Genomic DNA, 15594 nt, shown 5'->3' with positions numbered 1-15594 from the left:
CATTGTCGGAAACCAGGGTGGAATGGACAAGGCATAGATCGTAGCTACTGTGGTACATTGTTCCCAATAACTATTCAGTGAAATTAATATGGCAGGTGTGGCCAGGGTTTAAAGACTGTGCTGGGGCTGGTTCATTATGGCTGCAGCTTCAACAACAAGCCAGTACAGAGACGCCACACTATTGCTTTGGCCTGCACATTCCCCAGTGAGGGGCTTCAGTACCCCGTGGCAGAGCATGGGAGGAACTTCTAAGTGGCATTCAGAATTGTCTGTAGGTAACAAACTGACAACACCAATGATGTTAAACCAGTGCCATAAGAAAAAATAGTTGTGCCATTCTGGTCAGTGCCCTTAGGCAGGTGCTCCAGCTGACCCCACTGTACGAAGACTTCAACACTGTGGAGTAGCAGATTGCAACATGTTTTTCCACATTCTGTAATCAGGAATTTGTGAAGCATGTGTCACTAATTTGCATCTAAAGTAGAACACAGTGCTTCATGCCTATCAAATGCTGCATCTGGGTCACACAGCAAGTGAAACAGGTTGTCAGCTTTTGAAAGCTGCATGATGGGTTGATAATGGATCTTGTAGATTTAGCTACTAAGGAAAAATGACCACCATTGCAGCCACTATGCTGTTTTATCGAGAAGTTTGGAATGGGGACCAAACAGCAAAATGAAAAGCTTGTGATCAATGATCTGGTGGAACTTGGTACCATAGAGATACACATAAAATTTTGTGTTGCCATATATGATAGCCAACGCCTCTATCTCAATTTGCAAATAATTTTTGTAGTGCTGCTTTTAATGTTTTAGATGTGATTGTAATGGGCTGTTCTGTGTCATTGGCGTATTCGTGGGACAACATATCCCACCAATGACACAATCTAACTCATCAGCAGCAAGGGTTAAATGTTTGTTGGGATGGAACATCACTAAACAATGATCCAACCTAAGGCTCTTTTTAAGTTGCAAGAAAGTCTTCTGGCACACATCTGACATCTTGTTTTATGCAATTGATTAAGCACGTGGGAAATCTAGGCTGCATTGGGAATAAACTTTACATGATAATTGACTTTGCTGAGGAGTGACAGTAGTGTTTTGAAGTTCTTAGGAGTTGGTAAGTCAGTGATTGTGTCCGCATGATTCTATGTGGAAGTGGTTCCTTCTTTACTTAATATATGTCCCAGGTACTTGACACTCAACTCAAAGGAACTGCATCTGTCAAGTCGACAACAAAGACCATAGACCTAGAGCTCCTGAAACAACATTTGTGCAGGTCCTGCTCTCACGTGGTTCCAGTAATTAGTGAGTCAGTTAAAACACAGTTGGGGATACCTTGGATGAGTTGCTCTGGGTATCTCAGAAATATCGCAGGAGTGCTTGTGACCCCAGGTGAAAGCCTTTTATAACAATACATGCCGAATGGTGAATTAATCACATAAAACTCCTACATCTGATCTTCATCAGACAGTTGAAAGTAGGCATCAGTGAGATCTATATTTGAAAAATAATAGTCCATAGCTAATTTTGCCAGCAGTTCCTCTGGCTGAAGAATTACAGACATGTGCTTGAGCATTAATGGTAGACTTAAATCACCAAATATTCTGAGTGATCGATTTGGTTTCTTAAATATGACCATGGGGATAGCCCGTTTATTAGACAATATTGGGGATATAACTACCATACTTTGCAACTTATCTGGTTGCCCTTTAATTTTTTTGTTCATGCCAAAAGACCCCGGACAAGTTCTAAGAAACTTAGGCAGTGCCATTTGCTTTAAGGATATGTGGCCCTGGATCTCTGTTGTACAAAATAATGTAGGTTCAAACAGTTACTTAAATTGCTCACATAACGTATAATGTTCTGTGAAAGCTATCATGGTTGATGCTAATTCACCTTGTCGTGAATTTGAAAACCAAAAAGTGCAGAAGTTTCTAAGCCAAAAACATTAGTCGTCATCCAAGGGTTGACCGCTAGCTGGATTAGTTGCCCAGCTACATTTTTATGCTTGGCTTGGATTATGATCTGAGCCTGCAATGGGATCTGTATGTCAATACCCTGCATTGAAGGGACTTCAGATGAGGAGAGACATTGTGCTGGTACATGGCCTCATGTACCTGCACATGTCATACCAATGTCTAATTGGAAATCTCGTGTTCCCCATTAATGTACCATTGAAACATGAGTCTCGACATCCCATCTACTGCTGCCAAGGGCACTGGCAAGATAGCGTGCAGCGCACTGACAACTGAAGGTGTAGGCACATGCTTGCTAAAACACACACTCGCGAGGTGGCAAGATAGTGTGCAGCGCACTGACAACTGAAGTTGTTGGCCCATGCTCGCTGAAACAGACACTCCTGAGGTGATCCAGTTTGCAGCATGCGAAGCAAGTGATGTCATGGAACAGTCAGTAATGGGAAGTAACAGCATTGATACTGTGGGCTGCAATCCAAACATGATTTGATGGCACAAACCTTTTTTGGACGCTTTAAGGATAATGGGGAGGAAACTGTTTTATGAGCTTCTGCTCGTTTTGGGACACACTGATGGCGAACAAAACAATTCTGTTTTTGCTTGTCTGTGGACAATAATGGTGGTGGATCCCTAACTACTGAATCCCGTATCACTGGACTACATCTACATCTACATGGATACTCTGCAAATCACATTTAAGTGCCTGGCAGAGGGTTCATTGAACCACCTTCACAATTCTCTATTATTCCAATCTCGTATAGTGCGCGGGAAGAATGAACACCTATATCTTTCCATACGAGCTCTAATTTCCCTTATTTTATCTTGGTGATCATTCCCACCTTTGTAAGTCGCTGTCAACAAAATATTTTCCCATTCAGACAAGAAAGTTGGTGATTGGAATTTCGTGAGAAGATTCCGTCGCAACGAAAAGCGCCTTTCTTTTAATGATGTCCACCTCAAATCCTGTATCATTTCTGTGACACTCTCTCCCATATTTCGCGCTAATACAAAATGTGCTGCCTTTCTTTGAACTTTTTCGATGTACATAGTCAGTCCTATCTGGTAAGGATCCCACACCACGCAACATTATTCTAAAAGAGGACGGACAAGCGTAGTGTAGGCAGTCTCCTTAGTAGGTCTGTTACATTTTCTAAGTGTCCTGCTAATAAAACGCAGTCTTTGGTTAGCCTTCCCCACAACATTTTCAATGCATTCCTTCCAATTTAAATTGTTCGTAATTGTAATACCTAGGTATTTAGTTGAATTTACAGCTTTTAGATTAGACTGATTTATCATGTAACTGAAGTTTAACACGTTCCTTTTAGCACTCATGTGGATGACCTCACACTTTTTGTTATTTAAGGTCAACTGCCACTTTTCACACCATTCTGATATTTCTTCTAAATCATTTTGCAGTTTGTTTTGATCTTCTGATGAGTTTATTAGTTAATAAATGACAGCGTCATCTGCAAACAATCAAAAATGGCTGCTCAGATTATCTCCCAAATCATTTATGTAGATAAGGAACAGCAAAGGGCCTATAACACTACCTTGGGGAATGCCAGAAATAACTTTTGTTTTACTTGATGACTGTGTGGTACAGTGTCAAAAGCCTTCCGGAAATCCAGAAATACGGAATTCATCTGAAATCCCTTGTCAATAGCACTCAGCACTTCATGTGAATAAACAGCTAGTTGTGTTTCACAAGAACGATGTTTTCTAAACCTATGTTGACTGTGTGTCAATAGACGGTTTTCTTGGAGGTAATTCATTATGTTCAAACACAATATATGTTCTAAAATCCTGCTTCATATTGACGTTAACGATATGGGCCTGTAATTTAGTGGATTACTCCTACTATCTTTCTTGAATATTGGTGTGACCTGTGAAACTTCCAGTCTTTGGGTACAGATCTTTCGTCGAGTGAACGGTTGTATATGATTGTTAAGTATGGAGCTAATGCATCAGCATACTCCAAAAGGAACCTAATTGATATACAGTCTAGACCAGAAGACTTGCTTTTATTAAGTGATTTAAATTGCTTCACTACTCCGAGCATATTTACTTCTACGTTACTCATGTTGGCAGCTGTTCTCAATTCGAATTCTGGAATATTTACTTCGACTTGTTTTGTGAAGGCATTTCAGAACGCTGTGTTTAGTAACTCTGCTTTGGCAGCACTTTCTTCAATATATCGCCATTTGTATCACGCAGAGAAGGCATTGATTGTTTCTTGCCACTAACATACTTTACATACAACCAGAATCTCTTTGGATTTTCTGCCAGGTTTTGAGACAAAGTTTCGGTATGGAAACTGTTATAAGCATATTGCATTGAAGTCGGTGGTAAATTTCAAGCTTCTGTTAAAGATCACCAATCTTGGGGGTTTTGCGTCTGTTTAAATTTGGCATGTTTGTTTTGTTGTTTCTGTAACAGTGTTCTAACCCATTTTTTGTACCAAGGAGGATCACCTCCATCGTTTGTTAATTTATTTGGTATAAATCTCTCAATTGCTGCCGATACTATTTCTTTGAATTCAAGCCACATCTGGTCTGAACTTGTATTATTAATTTAGAGTGAGTGGAGATTGTCTCTCAGGAAGGTGTCAAGTGAATTTTTATCTGGTTTTTTGAATAGGTATATTTTTCGCTTATTTTTTTAGGATTTGGGGATTACAATATTCAATCTTGCTATGACAACCCTGTGTTCACTAATTCCTGAATTGGTTTTGATGCTCGTTATTAACTCAGGATTATTTGTTGCTAAGAGGTCAAGTGTGTTTTCACAACCGTTTACTATTTGCATGGGTTCATGAACTAATTGCTCGAGATAATTTTCAGAGAATGTGTTTAGCACAATTTCGGATGATATTTAATGCATACCTCTGGAATTAAACATGTATTTTCACCAACATATCGAGTGTAAATTAAAGTCATCACTAACTATCATCGTATGATTCGGGTACGTGTTCGAAATCAAACGCAAGTTTTCTTTGACCATTTCAGCAACTGTATCATCTGAATTGGGAGGTCGGTATAAGGATCCAATTATTATTTTATTCTGGTTGCCGACAATGACATCTGCCCATACTAATTCACACGAAGTATTTAATTCAATTTTGTGACAAGTTAGACTACTTCTAACAACAACCCCACCGCCAACCATATTTAGCCTATCCTTTCCAAACACCGTTAGGTTCTTCGCAAAAATTTCTGCTGTGCTTATATCTGGCTTTAGCCAGCTTTCAGTGCCTATAACGATTTGAGTATCAGTGCTTTCTATTAGTGCTTGGAGCTCTGGTACTTTCCCAACACAGCTATGACAATATACAACTGTTATACCAATGGTTCTTGTATCTACATTTTTCCTGTGTTCAGCCTGCACCCTTTGTGACTGAAGCCCTTCTTGTGTTTTCTCAAGACCCTCTAACCTAAAAAACCGCCCAGTCCACGCCACACACCCCTGCTACCCGTGTACGTAGCTGCCTCATGCATATAGTGGACACCTGACCTATTCAGTGGCACCCGAAACCCAACCACCCTTTGGCGCAAGTAGAGGAATCTGCAACCTACACGGTCGCAGAACCGTCTGAGCCTCTGATTCAGACCCTCAACTCGCCTCTGTACCAGAGGTCCACAATCGGTGCAAATGATCAGCTCTTCTTTCATCTTGCAAGCAAGACTGGCAGCCTTTACCACTTACGTTAGCCGTTCGAAACCAGAGAGAATCTCTTCTGATCCAAAGTGACACACATCATTGGTACCGACGTGAGCCACCACCTGCAGTTGGCTGCACCCTGTGCTCTTCATGGCATCTGGGAGGACCCTTTCCACATCTGGAATGACTCCACCGAGTATGCACATGGAATGCACATTGGATTTCTTACCCTTCTTGTCAGCCAAGTCCCTCGGGGGCCCCATAACACGCCTAACGTTGGAGTCCCTAACTACCAATAATCCTACCCTCTGCGACTGACCAGATCTTGCAGGCTGAGTGGCTTCCTCTAAAACAGGACAGGCGACAGCATCTGGCTCAGCGACAGTGTCAGCCACAGACAGCACCTGGAACCTGTTTGTCAGACAAACTTGCAGGCCTTATGTGCAGCCACCTGGGAAGTCTTTCGCCACCTGCTTCGCCCCAGGGCGACCTCCCACTCGACCACAGGTGAGGGGTCAGCCTCAGTGCGAGCAGTAACTATGTTGGCCACCAGTGAGGACTGATTGGAGGACTCTGACGTGCTGGACGTACTTTGGATCCTGCGGCTGGCCCACAACAGTGATGCCCATCCACTGCAGCCTCAAGCTGTGTAACCGAAGCCATCACAGCCTGAAGCTGAGAGCGAAGTGTCACCAACTCGGCTTGTATCCGCACCCAACAATCGCAGTCCCTGTCCATACTAAAGACCGTGGAAAACTAAACTATGCAGGGAAACAGACTATCAGCACGTGCTGTGCAACTCTACTGTAGAACCTGACAAAAACGCACGAACTGGATGAACGGGTCCTCGGTAATGCAGATGATGACATTGACTAGAAGTCATCTGTTGATCGTAGAGCACAATGTCCACTAATACTACTAACAGTGGCAACTCTAGAAGAATTGTGAAACATAGCTTGTACCAATGTAGTTACATTGTTAGGTTTGGTAATTTGTAACACATCTCTCTGGGCTGGATCATACAGCTCTAAGGTCTTTGTACTGCGTCCAGTTGAGAGGCAAAGGAAGTGGTGCATACATGACTTGCTGCTCAACTGAATACTATTTTTTTGTTTCTTAGGTCATTAGAGAACTTGTGCAGTGATGGACAAAGTGCCTCAAAGATCTGGATGAATTCCGGGTGATCAAAAGTCAGTATAAATTTGAAAACTTAATAAACCACGAAATAATGTAGATAGAGAGGTAAAAATTGACACACATGCTTGGAATGACATGGGGTTTTATTAGAACAAACAGAAAAAAAAGAAAAAAAAAAGTTCACAAAATGTCCGACAGATGGCGCTGGACAGCAAAACGTCAGTGACTGTGCATGACAGTCGCATATAAAAGAAGCTGTAATTATAGAGAGAATCAGATGCGCCAGCAGTCGCAGCATGTTGACGTTATCTGAAAAGGAGCTTTTAGTGAAGCTGTATTATCAGAATGGGTAATGTGCTAGTTCAGCGTTACAATCCTATTGCCATAGGAAGGGGATTCGAACAGGTAAAGGTTCGTTGACAAATGCAGCTGTGGCGAGAATGATTTCGAAGTTCGAAGACATGAGTTGTTTAGACGATAGACCCCGTAGTGGCCAACCGAGCACAATGCATAGTGCTGCTGAGACAGGGAAGAAATGGAGACTGTAGCGGGTTCATCTATGCATGGGGAAGTCAGCGCGCGTGCAGTCGCACGTCGCACCGGCATTCCATACACTATTGTTTGGTTGGCACTTAGGCGTACCCTCCGATGCTACCCGTACAAAATCCATCGGCATCATGAACTGTTACCTGGCGATTTAGTGAAGCAGAGGGCATTTGTGGTGTGGGCGTTTCAAAAGATGGCGGAAGATGGACGATTGATTGAGTAACGTGTTGTGGACCGACGAAGCTCATTTCCTGCTCCGAGGGTCTGTCAACACCCACAACTGCAGAATTTTGGCTACCGAAAATCCTAGATCTGTCGTGGAACCTCCATTGCACGATGAGAAAGTCACGGTATGGGTTGGATTTACCACATTCACCATTATCGGGCGTTTTTTCTTCGAGGAAATGCGTGATTCTGGTTTTGTAACTGCTACCATGATGGGTGAGAGGTACGCCAATATGTTACAGAATCGCGTCATCCCCAGCCTGGCTGATAAACACCTGCTGGAACGTATGATGTTTATGCATTATGGCACTCCACCCCATATTGCTAGACGCATGAAAGATCTCTTGCGCGCGTCGTTTGGTGATGATCGTGTGCTCAGTCGCCACTTTCGTCATGCTTGGCCTCCCAGGTCCCCAGACCTCAGTCTGTGCGATTATTGGCTTTGGGGTTACCTGAAGTCGCAAATGTATCGTGATCGACCAACATCTCTAGGGATGCTGAAAGACAACATCCAACGCCAATGCCTCACCATAACTCCGGACATGCTTTACAGTGCTGTTCACAACATTATTCCTCGACTACAGCTATTGTTGAGGAATGATGGTGGACATATTGAGCATTTCCTGTAAAGAACATCATCTTTGCTTTGTCTTACTTTGTTATGCTAATTATTGCTATTCTGATAAGATGAAATGCCATCTGTCGTACATTTTTTGAACTTTTGTATTTTTTTGGTTCTAATAAAACCCCATGTCATTCCAAGCACGTGTGTCAATTTGTACCTCTCTATCTACATTATTCTGTGATTTATTCAGTTTTCAAATTTATACTGACTTTTTGATCACCTGGTATTTTAAAAAATAATGCCATTGTAATTTTTTTTGCTGCTGCTGCATCACCTCAGTTCCAAGAGTTCTGGAACATGTACAGAAATTTGGATTAGAGATCAACATAAACATTATTTCTGCCCTTTTTGTTGCTCATGAAAACCACAAATTGCATGTTGCACTACTATACAGCGAGACTTTCAGAGGTGGTGGTTCAGATTGCTGTACACACTGGTACCTCTAATACCCAGTAGCCCGTCCTCTTGCATTGATGCATGCCTGTATTCATCGTGGCATACTATCTGCAAGCTCATCAAGGCGCGGTTGGTCCAGATTGTCCCAATCAATGGTGATTTGGTGTAGATCCCTCAGAGTGTTTGGTGGGTCATGTCGTCCACAAACAGCCCTTTTCAATCCATCCCAATGTGTTTGAAAGGGTTCATGTCCGGAGAACATGCTGGCCACTCTAGTCGAGCGATGTCAGTATCCTGAGGGAAGTCATTCACAAGATATGCACGATGGGGGCGTGAATTACCATCCATGAAGATGAATGCCTTGCCAATATGCTGCCGATATTGTTGCACTATTGGTCGGAGGATGGCATTCACATATCGTATGGCCGTTACGGCACCTTCCATGATGACCAGCGGTGCACATCGGCCACCCCAAAACGCCATGGAACCTCCACCTTGCTGCACTCGCTGAACAGTGTGTCTAAGGCATTCAGTCTGACCGGGTTGCCTCCAAATACGTCTCCAACTATTGTCTGGTTGAAGGTATATGCAACATTCATTGCCGAAGAGAACGTGATGCCAATCCTGATCGGTCCATTCGGCATGTTGTTGGGCCAATCTGTAATGTGCTGCATGGTGTTGTGGTTGCAAAGATGGACCTCGCTGTGGACATTGGGAGTGAAGCTGTGCATCATACAGTGTATTGTGAACAGTTTGAGTTGTAACACGACATTCTGTGGTTGCACGAAATGCATTATTCAACATGGTGGCATTGCTGTCAGGGTTCCTCCAAGCCATAATCCATAGGTAGCAGTTATTCACTGCAGTAGTAGCCCTTGGGCGGCCTGAGCGAGGCTTGTCATCGACAGTTCCTGTCTCTCTATATCTCCTCCATGTACAAATAACATTGCTTTGGTTCACTCCGTGACACCTGGACACTTCCCTTGTTGAGAGCCCTTCCTGACACAAAGTAACAATGCAGACATGATCAAACCACAGTATTGACCGTTTAGCCATGGTTGAACTACAGACAACACAAGCTGTGTACCTCTTTCCTGGTGGAATGACTGGAACTGATTGACTGTTTGACACTTTCCGTCTAATAGGCGCTGCTCCATGCATGGTTGTTTACATCTTTGGGTGGGCTTAGTGGCATCTCTAAACTGTCAAAGGAACTGTGTCTGTGATACAGTATCCACAGTCAACGTCTTTCTTCAGGAATTCTAGGAACTGGGGTGATGCAAAACTTTTTTTGATGTGTGTATAAAAGCTGTTTTCAGACACTTAGTGACTTACCTTTGTAAGTTCTGTTATTCTGCTATATTTGTGCTTAGTCTCATCTCTCAAAGATTGTTGGCGATGTGTCTCATAGTTTAATTCTTTATGACAATAGTTTCATTGAGAGTTGTGGGAATTATATTTGGGAATCTGGTTGCAGCAGTGCACAGAAATGCAGGCTAGTTTTCAGAATTTTCAAAACTTTTTGTACTGTTTTTTACTGAAAAGGAAGAAGGAATAAAGTGAAGAGGAGAAAATTGAAATGGTAAAAACGTTAGTGACATAAATGGCTAGCTTGTTGGTTTCTAGGTGAATTATTCTCTGTTTTTGTTACTTTTGTTTACCATTTCTTTTCCCTTTTCATTTTTTTTAGATTTAGTTTCCCTTGTTTTTCAGTATTTTATCCATCTTTAACAACAGGAGTCCTTCTATAACGAAATAACAGGCAACCAGTTGCATATAAGAAATTTAATTTCTTGGCTGGTTTTGGGCACTTAGTGCCCTTCTTCTGAAGGTCCAGTCACATGTTCCAGCCTCCCACTGCGCTCCACACTTTGTTTTTGCTGACAGGTTCCCTACTTTGTTTTGTTGTCTCTAAGAACAGATTGCTATTTGGCAGACAGTTAAATGTACTTTCATGCTGCATGTTCTTATTAGCCCTTTGCTTTTTCATTTGTTAGAGATTACAGTATTCGGTAAAATATTGTCAACTGCCACTTCAGACTTTTCTTGTAATAAAAAAAGGTAAGGCTGACCTACACTCAGATATTAAAGTGCTCTCCGGAGTGCTTTATAAGACATTATCTGATGGGGGATATATCCTGGGAACTGGCTCACACAACAACTGATATGGCGGTGTACACACCAGCTTTATTTTTTATTCATATACAATGGACGGACAAATGTGAACATCATATCAATAAACAAAAAATAATTGCAGGGACAAAGGGAGACTGAACATTTGGCCTTGAATATGTGATATGACCATTACGCGGAAAAACATTTTTTTGTAAGGGAAATGGTGAATCGTGTGCTTTGAATAAAAACCCTTCTATAATTTATCAAAAGGTTTAGACTCAGGGATATAATGTTTGGTTAATACTAATGTGGCCAGTAACACATTAAAAGAGGGTGTGAGAACTGTGGTAATCAAAACAGAAACTAAAAGATGAAAGGGTGCTGGCCAGTGAAGTTTGTTGATGCAAATTAGCACAATTAAATTTAGTTATATAATTTGTAAGACATGTAGGTAGTATAATTTGTATATATTTGTTACATGTATACATATCATTTACAGCATATGTTGGTACACATTTTCCCACCATCGAGCGCAGCAAAGTGAAGCAGGTACTGGCATACAAGTGTAAAGAAAGTGCTGCTGCGCTGAGGGTACGTGGATCTAAACTCCTTGGACTCAAGTAAGCATCTAGTTTTAGTGTTTAATATATTAAAAACAGAAGCAGTTTTCAGGCTCTTGTTAGATTTCTTGAGTTTGTTCTGCATTGTTCACTCTTTTACAATAATTATGTTAACCATATGTCCCACACAGTTGTTCCATTCTATTCTTTATATGAATATCTGGCTGAAGCTCATGACCCACATCTGATCCATGATCCAAAGCTCCCACCTTCTTTTAACGGTGGCAGGTGGAAAAGAGCGTACAACCCAGACAACATCTTTGTTTCTTCAAAGGTAGCTGTACAGTGTATGAAGACTGTAGGAGAGCCCATCCCCCGTACACAACATAGACCTGTCATATGCACTGTGAATCCTCTAGTAGTGCCTGAAGTGGTACCATTCAGGAGGAGGTTTAACTTCAAGAATGCTGACTGGCAGATGTTCAGTGAAGAGCTTGACTCAAAAGTGATAAATATTCCACCGCAACCTGAAATGTATGAAACCTTCATCAAATGTGTCCAACAAGTTTCGAGGAAAACTTCGAGAGGATGCAGAACCCAGTATGTTCCAGGCATGTCCAGTGATGACAAACTTTTGTTAGAAAGATACCAAACTCTCTATAAAGAGGATCCATTTGCAGAAGAAACAATCCAAGCTGGTGAAATATTGCTGCAAGCCATTTCAGCAACTCGCAAGGCCAAGTAGAGTAACCTGTTAGAGAACCTTGACATGAAGCTGAACAGTAGACAAGCCTGGAAACTGCTTAAAAACCTGAGAGGCGACTCTGTAATATCACAAGACAATTTTATGAGTGTGACTCCTGATACAGTGGCAACCCAGCTCCTGCAGAATGGCAAAATAAAAGGAAGATGCCCAAAGACGCTCTTCTGCATGATCCAGAAACAGATCATTATTTTCTTAGGGCTCCCTTCTCCATGGCTGAACTTGAAGCTGCCATCTCCAGTTTGAAGATGCATAAGGCTGCAGGTGTCGATGACCTTAGAATTGAACAGATAAAGAACTTCAGCTGTAAAACGATGGAGTGGCTACTAAGCCTAATGAACACATGTTTTGCCAAGCTACACATCCCCAAAATGTGGTGGAAGTCTCGAGTCATTGCAATACTTAAGCTTGGGAAGGAACCAAACGATCCAAAAAATTTTCGACCTATCTCCCTTTTATGCCACGCCTTCAAGATATTAGAATGGCTGGTACTTAACCGAATCAGTGCCACCCTCAAAGTGAAGTTTATCCCACAACAAGCAGGCTTTTGTGTTGGTAAATCATGCTGCAGTCAGATCTTGAATCTAACCCAGCACATCGAGGATGGTTTTGAGTGTGGTGAGATTACTGGAGTCGCTTTTGTTGATCTAACAGCTGTGAACGACACTGTGAATCATAGGAAACTGTTAAAGAAAGTGTATTACCTTACTAAGGACTACCAACTAACACTCCTTATTAGCACCTTCCTTCAGAATAGTAGATTACAGGGTAAGAGGCAAACACAGAAGAATGGTCTCCCCCAAGGCAGTGTGCTTGCTCCAGCACTGTGCAATATCTGCACAAATGATCAGCCAATACCAGCAAGTACTAGGCTCTTCGTCTATGCTGATGGCACAGCAGTAACTGTTCAGGGGCAAACCTTTAAAGAAGTAGAGGGAAAACTGCCTCTGGCAAAGGATGAACACTCCAAGTACTATGATACCAACCACCTGAAGCCCAATCCCGGTAAAACTCAAGTGATCACCTTCCACTTATGAAACAGGGATGTGCAGCAAAATTGGACATCAGATGGTGAGGAGAGCAACTGAAATATTACCCAACACCAGTCTACCTAGGTGTCACACTGGACAGGGCTCTAACATACAGGCAGAAATGTCTAAAAGTGAAACAGAAAGCTATTGCTTGCATGGGATACTTAAGAAGCTGATTGGCAGCAGCGGGGAAGCCAGTCCACACCTCCTAAGGACTTCTGCACTTGCGCTTTGTGTATCAGCCGCTGAGTATGCTGCTCCTGTGTGGATCACTTCAGCTCATGCTAAGCAAGTCAATATTGTGGTCAACGATACAGCAAGGATCATCTCAGGATGCTTGAAGCCAACTTCATTTCAGAAATTGTACCTGATTGTTGGAATAACCCCAGCCAACATCCGGAGGGCCATTGCTGCAGACTATGAGAGAACAAAGCAGGAGAATGACCGTCAACATCCTCTGTATGGTCATCAGGCAGCAAGATCCCACCTTAAATCTCGCAAGAGTTTCCTTGCTAGGACTTTGCCAATGAAGGGAGCACCAGTGACAATTTGTCTTGCAACATGGAAGAGCTCACTGCCTGTAGACATCTCTCCAAAAGAAGAACTAGCTCCTGGCACAAACCTACAATACCCTGTATGGAGATCCCTCAACTGCCCAAGAGTTGGCATCCCCTGACCAACCTGAAGAAATAGGGAATCCTTCCAGCGAGTGCTGACACCTTTTGCAACTGTTGGGCTGAAGAAGATCCAAGCTCTTACTTGTATGCCCTCTCCTGGACAACCCATGCACAATACAAGATGTTTACAAAGGAAATGACAAAGGTATCACATCTGCTATTTTTTGGAAATGCTGACTGGACACACAAATGAATGATGAATAGAGTTAAGAAAATGAAGATCTGATATGCTTGTGGCATAGGAATAAGTTCTTTATTAATACTTGACTTCAAAATTTTGAAAGGTCTTAAGTATTCCATTGAGGAAAATGTCGTCATTGCAAAATGCGGGATGGAATGTAGTATGTATTTGATGGGTACTACTAAGTAGACAGAAACAGAACTGAAAAGCAGGCAGTCCCATAGGAAGGATGAGGAGTTTATTAAGATGATCCTACTGGTATCTGTGAATCAAAGAATAAGCATTAGCATGTGATCTACTTTTTAACTCTTTTCTGTTTAAACAACTACTATTTCTGTTTCCTATTCAAATATTAGTAATTTTACAATAAATATCCATTTCTTAAACAGGTGACAGAGTTTGTAAAACATTATAACACACCTTGTAGGATGTTGTGTTCTGTTAAACATAATTTTCTATTTCCTCCTCCTCCTACTACTACTACTAGTACTACGCCATGGAAGAGTTCCTTTTTGTTGACAAAGTCTTCAACTTTGATGAGAAAGTAGTTCTCTAACTGTATTAATGTACCCTTCGCAGACCTCATCTTTCACCAACCATATAAACAATTATTTTGGAGGGCACAAGGACTGTTATAAGTTTAATAATTGAAGTCTGTTACTATTGTCAACTATTGATGGGCTTTTACTCTAAGGCAAAAGTTCTGCCTTTTACATATGAACATATTTAAGGTCATTTAACAGAGTAAACAAATACAGCACCATTCTTACTTGTCTTCCATGCTATGCTGAAATCTCTTTAGTTTCTTTGAACGAAGATAGTAGCTGGAGAACTAGTACTGTTCTGTGGATAATGTGTTGTCATCGCAAATACAAAAATGTTTGCAAGAAGTGCATTGTAAGGTCCTGTAGCTTAAGCATTTAATATCACTGGAGGATACCAACTCAGTTAAGTGTTGGAAGGCTATGATTTGACAGATAATTCATAAGCATTATGGATATTAACAGGACTCTGTAAGAAAACTCAGTCATCAAAACTAACATGTGGCTCTCAGTAGAAGTAGTTTCCATTATAATGTTTTAATAGTGTGGTAGATTGCAGATATACTAATCAAAGCCTTCATCTGAATTAATAACTGCCCATATTTGTATCTTTGAAGTTACATTTAATGATAGTGTACCATGTAACAGTTTTTGGCAGGCCCCAATTGAACAGTCTGCAATAGACTACCAGTACAAAGAACACACCTAATGCCCCCCACCCCTCTGAGTCCACCCTCTCTCCTTTTGCTCTTCAGTTTATTAATCTCACATCAGAAAAAGTACCACTTCATAAATGGCTCAAGGCTCCTCAATCAGTTTTACTGAATTAGCAAGAGATCATCCATTAACAAGTATTCCAGTATTTTGGAACACAAATCGCACACTTTATTTGTTAATTAAGAGAAACTGAAGGTGTGTGTGTAATAGAACTCACCAAAGTATATGCCAATATCACTGAACAATACTTTTTTCTGAAATTGCTTATATCTTACAAAACAAAACGCACTTCTGCCCACCATTTTTACTAAAGGTATGGAAGTTATGTTAGTGGTATTGGAAACTTCAATGAAGCATATGTTTCTTTTATAAATAGTTTATTGAAATATGAATGAAGTATCAAAATGCATAAAAATAATTTGCTGTACTTGTCCCCAAGCATGA

General features: G+C 41.5%; 1 protein-coding gene across 6 annotated transcripts in view; it reads left to right on the top strand.

Moving 5' to 3' along the window:
* LOC126180975 (protein abrupt-like) overlaps nucleotides 1–15594 on the top strand; it is a 276247-nt gene that overhangs the window by 206710 nt on the left and 53943 nt on the right. For 5 of the 6 annotated variants that reach the window (XM_049924736.1, XM_049924739.1, XM_049924735.1 and 2 more), the window contains one exon: nucleotides 11179–11299. The exons of the other annotated variant lie outside the window; for it this stretch is intronic. In XM_049924736.1, coding sequence (XP_049780693.1) covers nucleotides 11179–11299 — 121 coding nt within the window. The remainder of the gene's footprint in view (nucleotides 1–11178; nucleotides 11300–15594) is intronic. 6 annotated transcript variants of the gene reach the window in all.

Source organism: Schistocerca cancellata, chromosome 1, assembly GCF_023864275.1.
Source record: "Schistocerca cancellata isolate TAMUIC-IGC-003103 chromosome 1, iqSchCanc2.1, whole genome shotgun sequence".
Taxonomy (NCBI): domain Eukaryota; kingdom Metazoa; phylum Arthropoda; class Insecta; order Orthoptera; family Acrididae; genus Schistocerca; species Schistocerca cancellata.
This window is presented reverse-complemented; position numbering and strand designations above follow the sequence as displayed.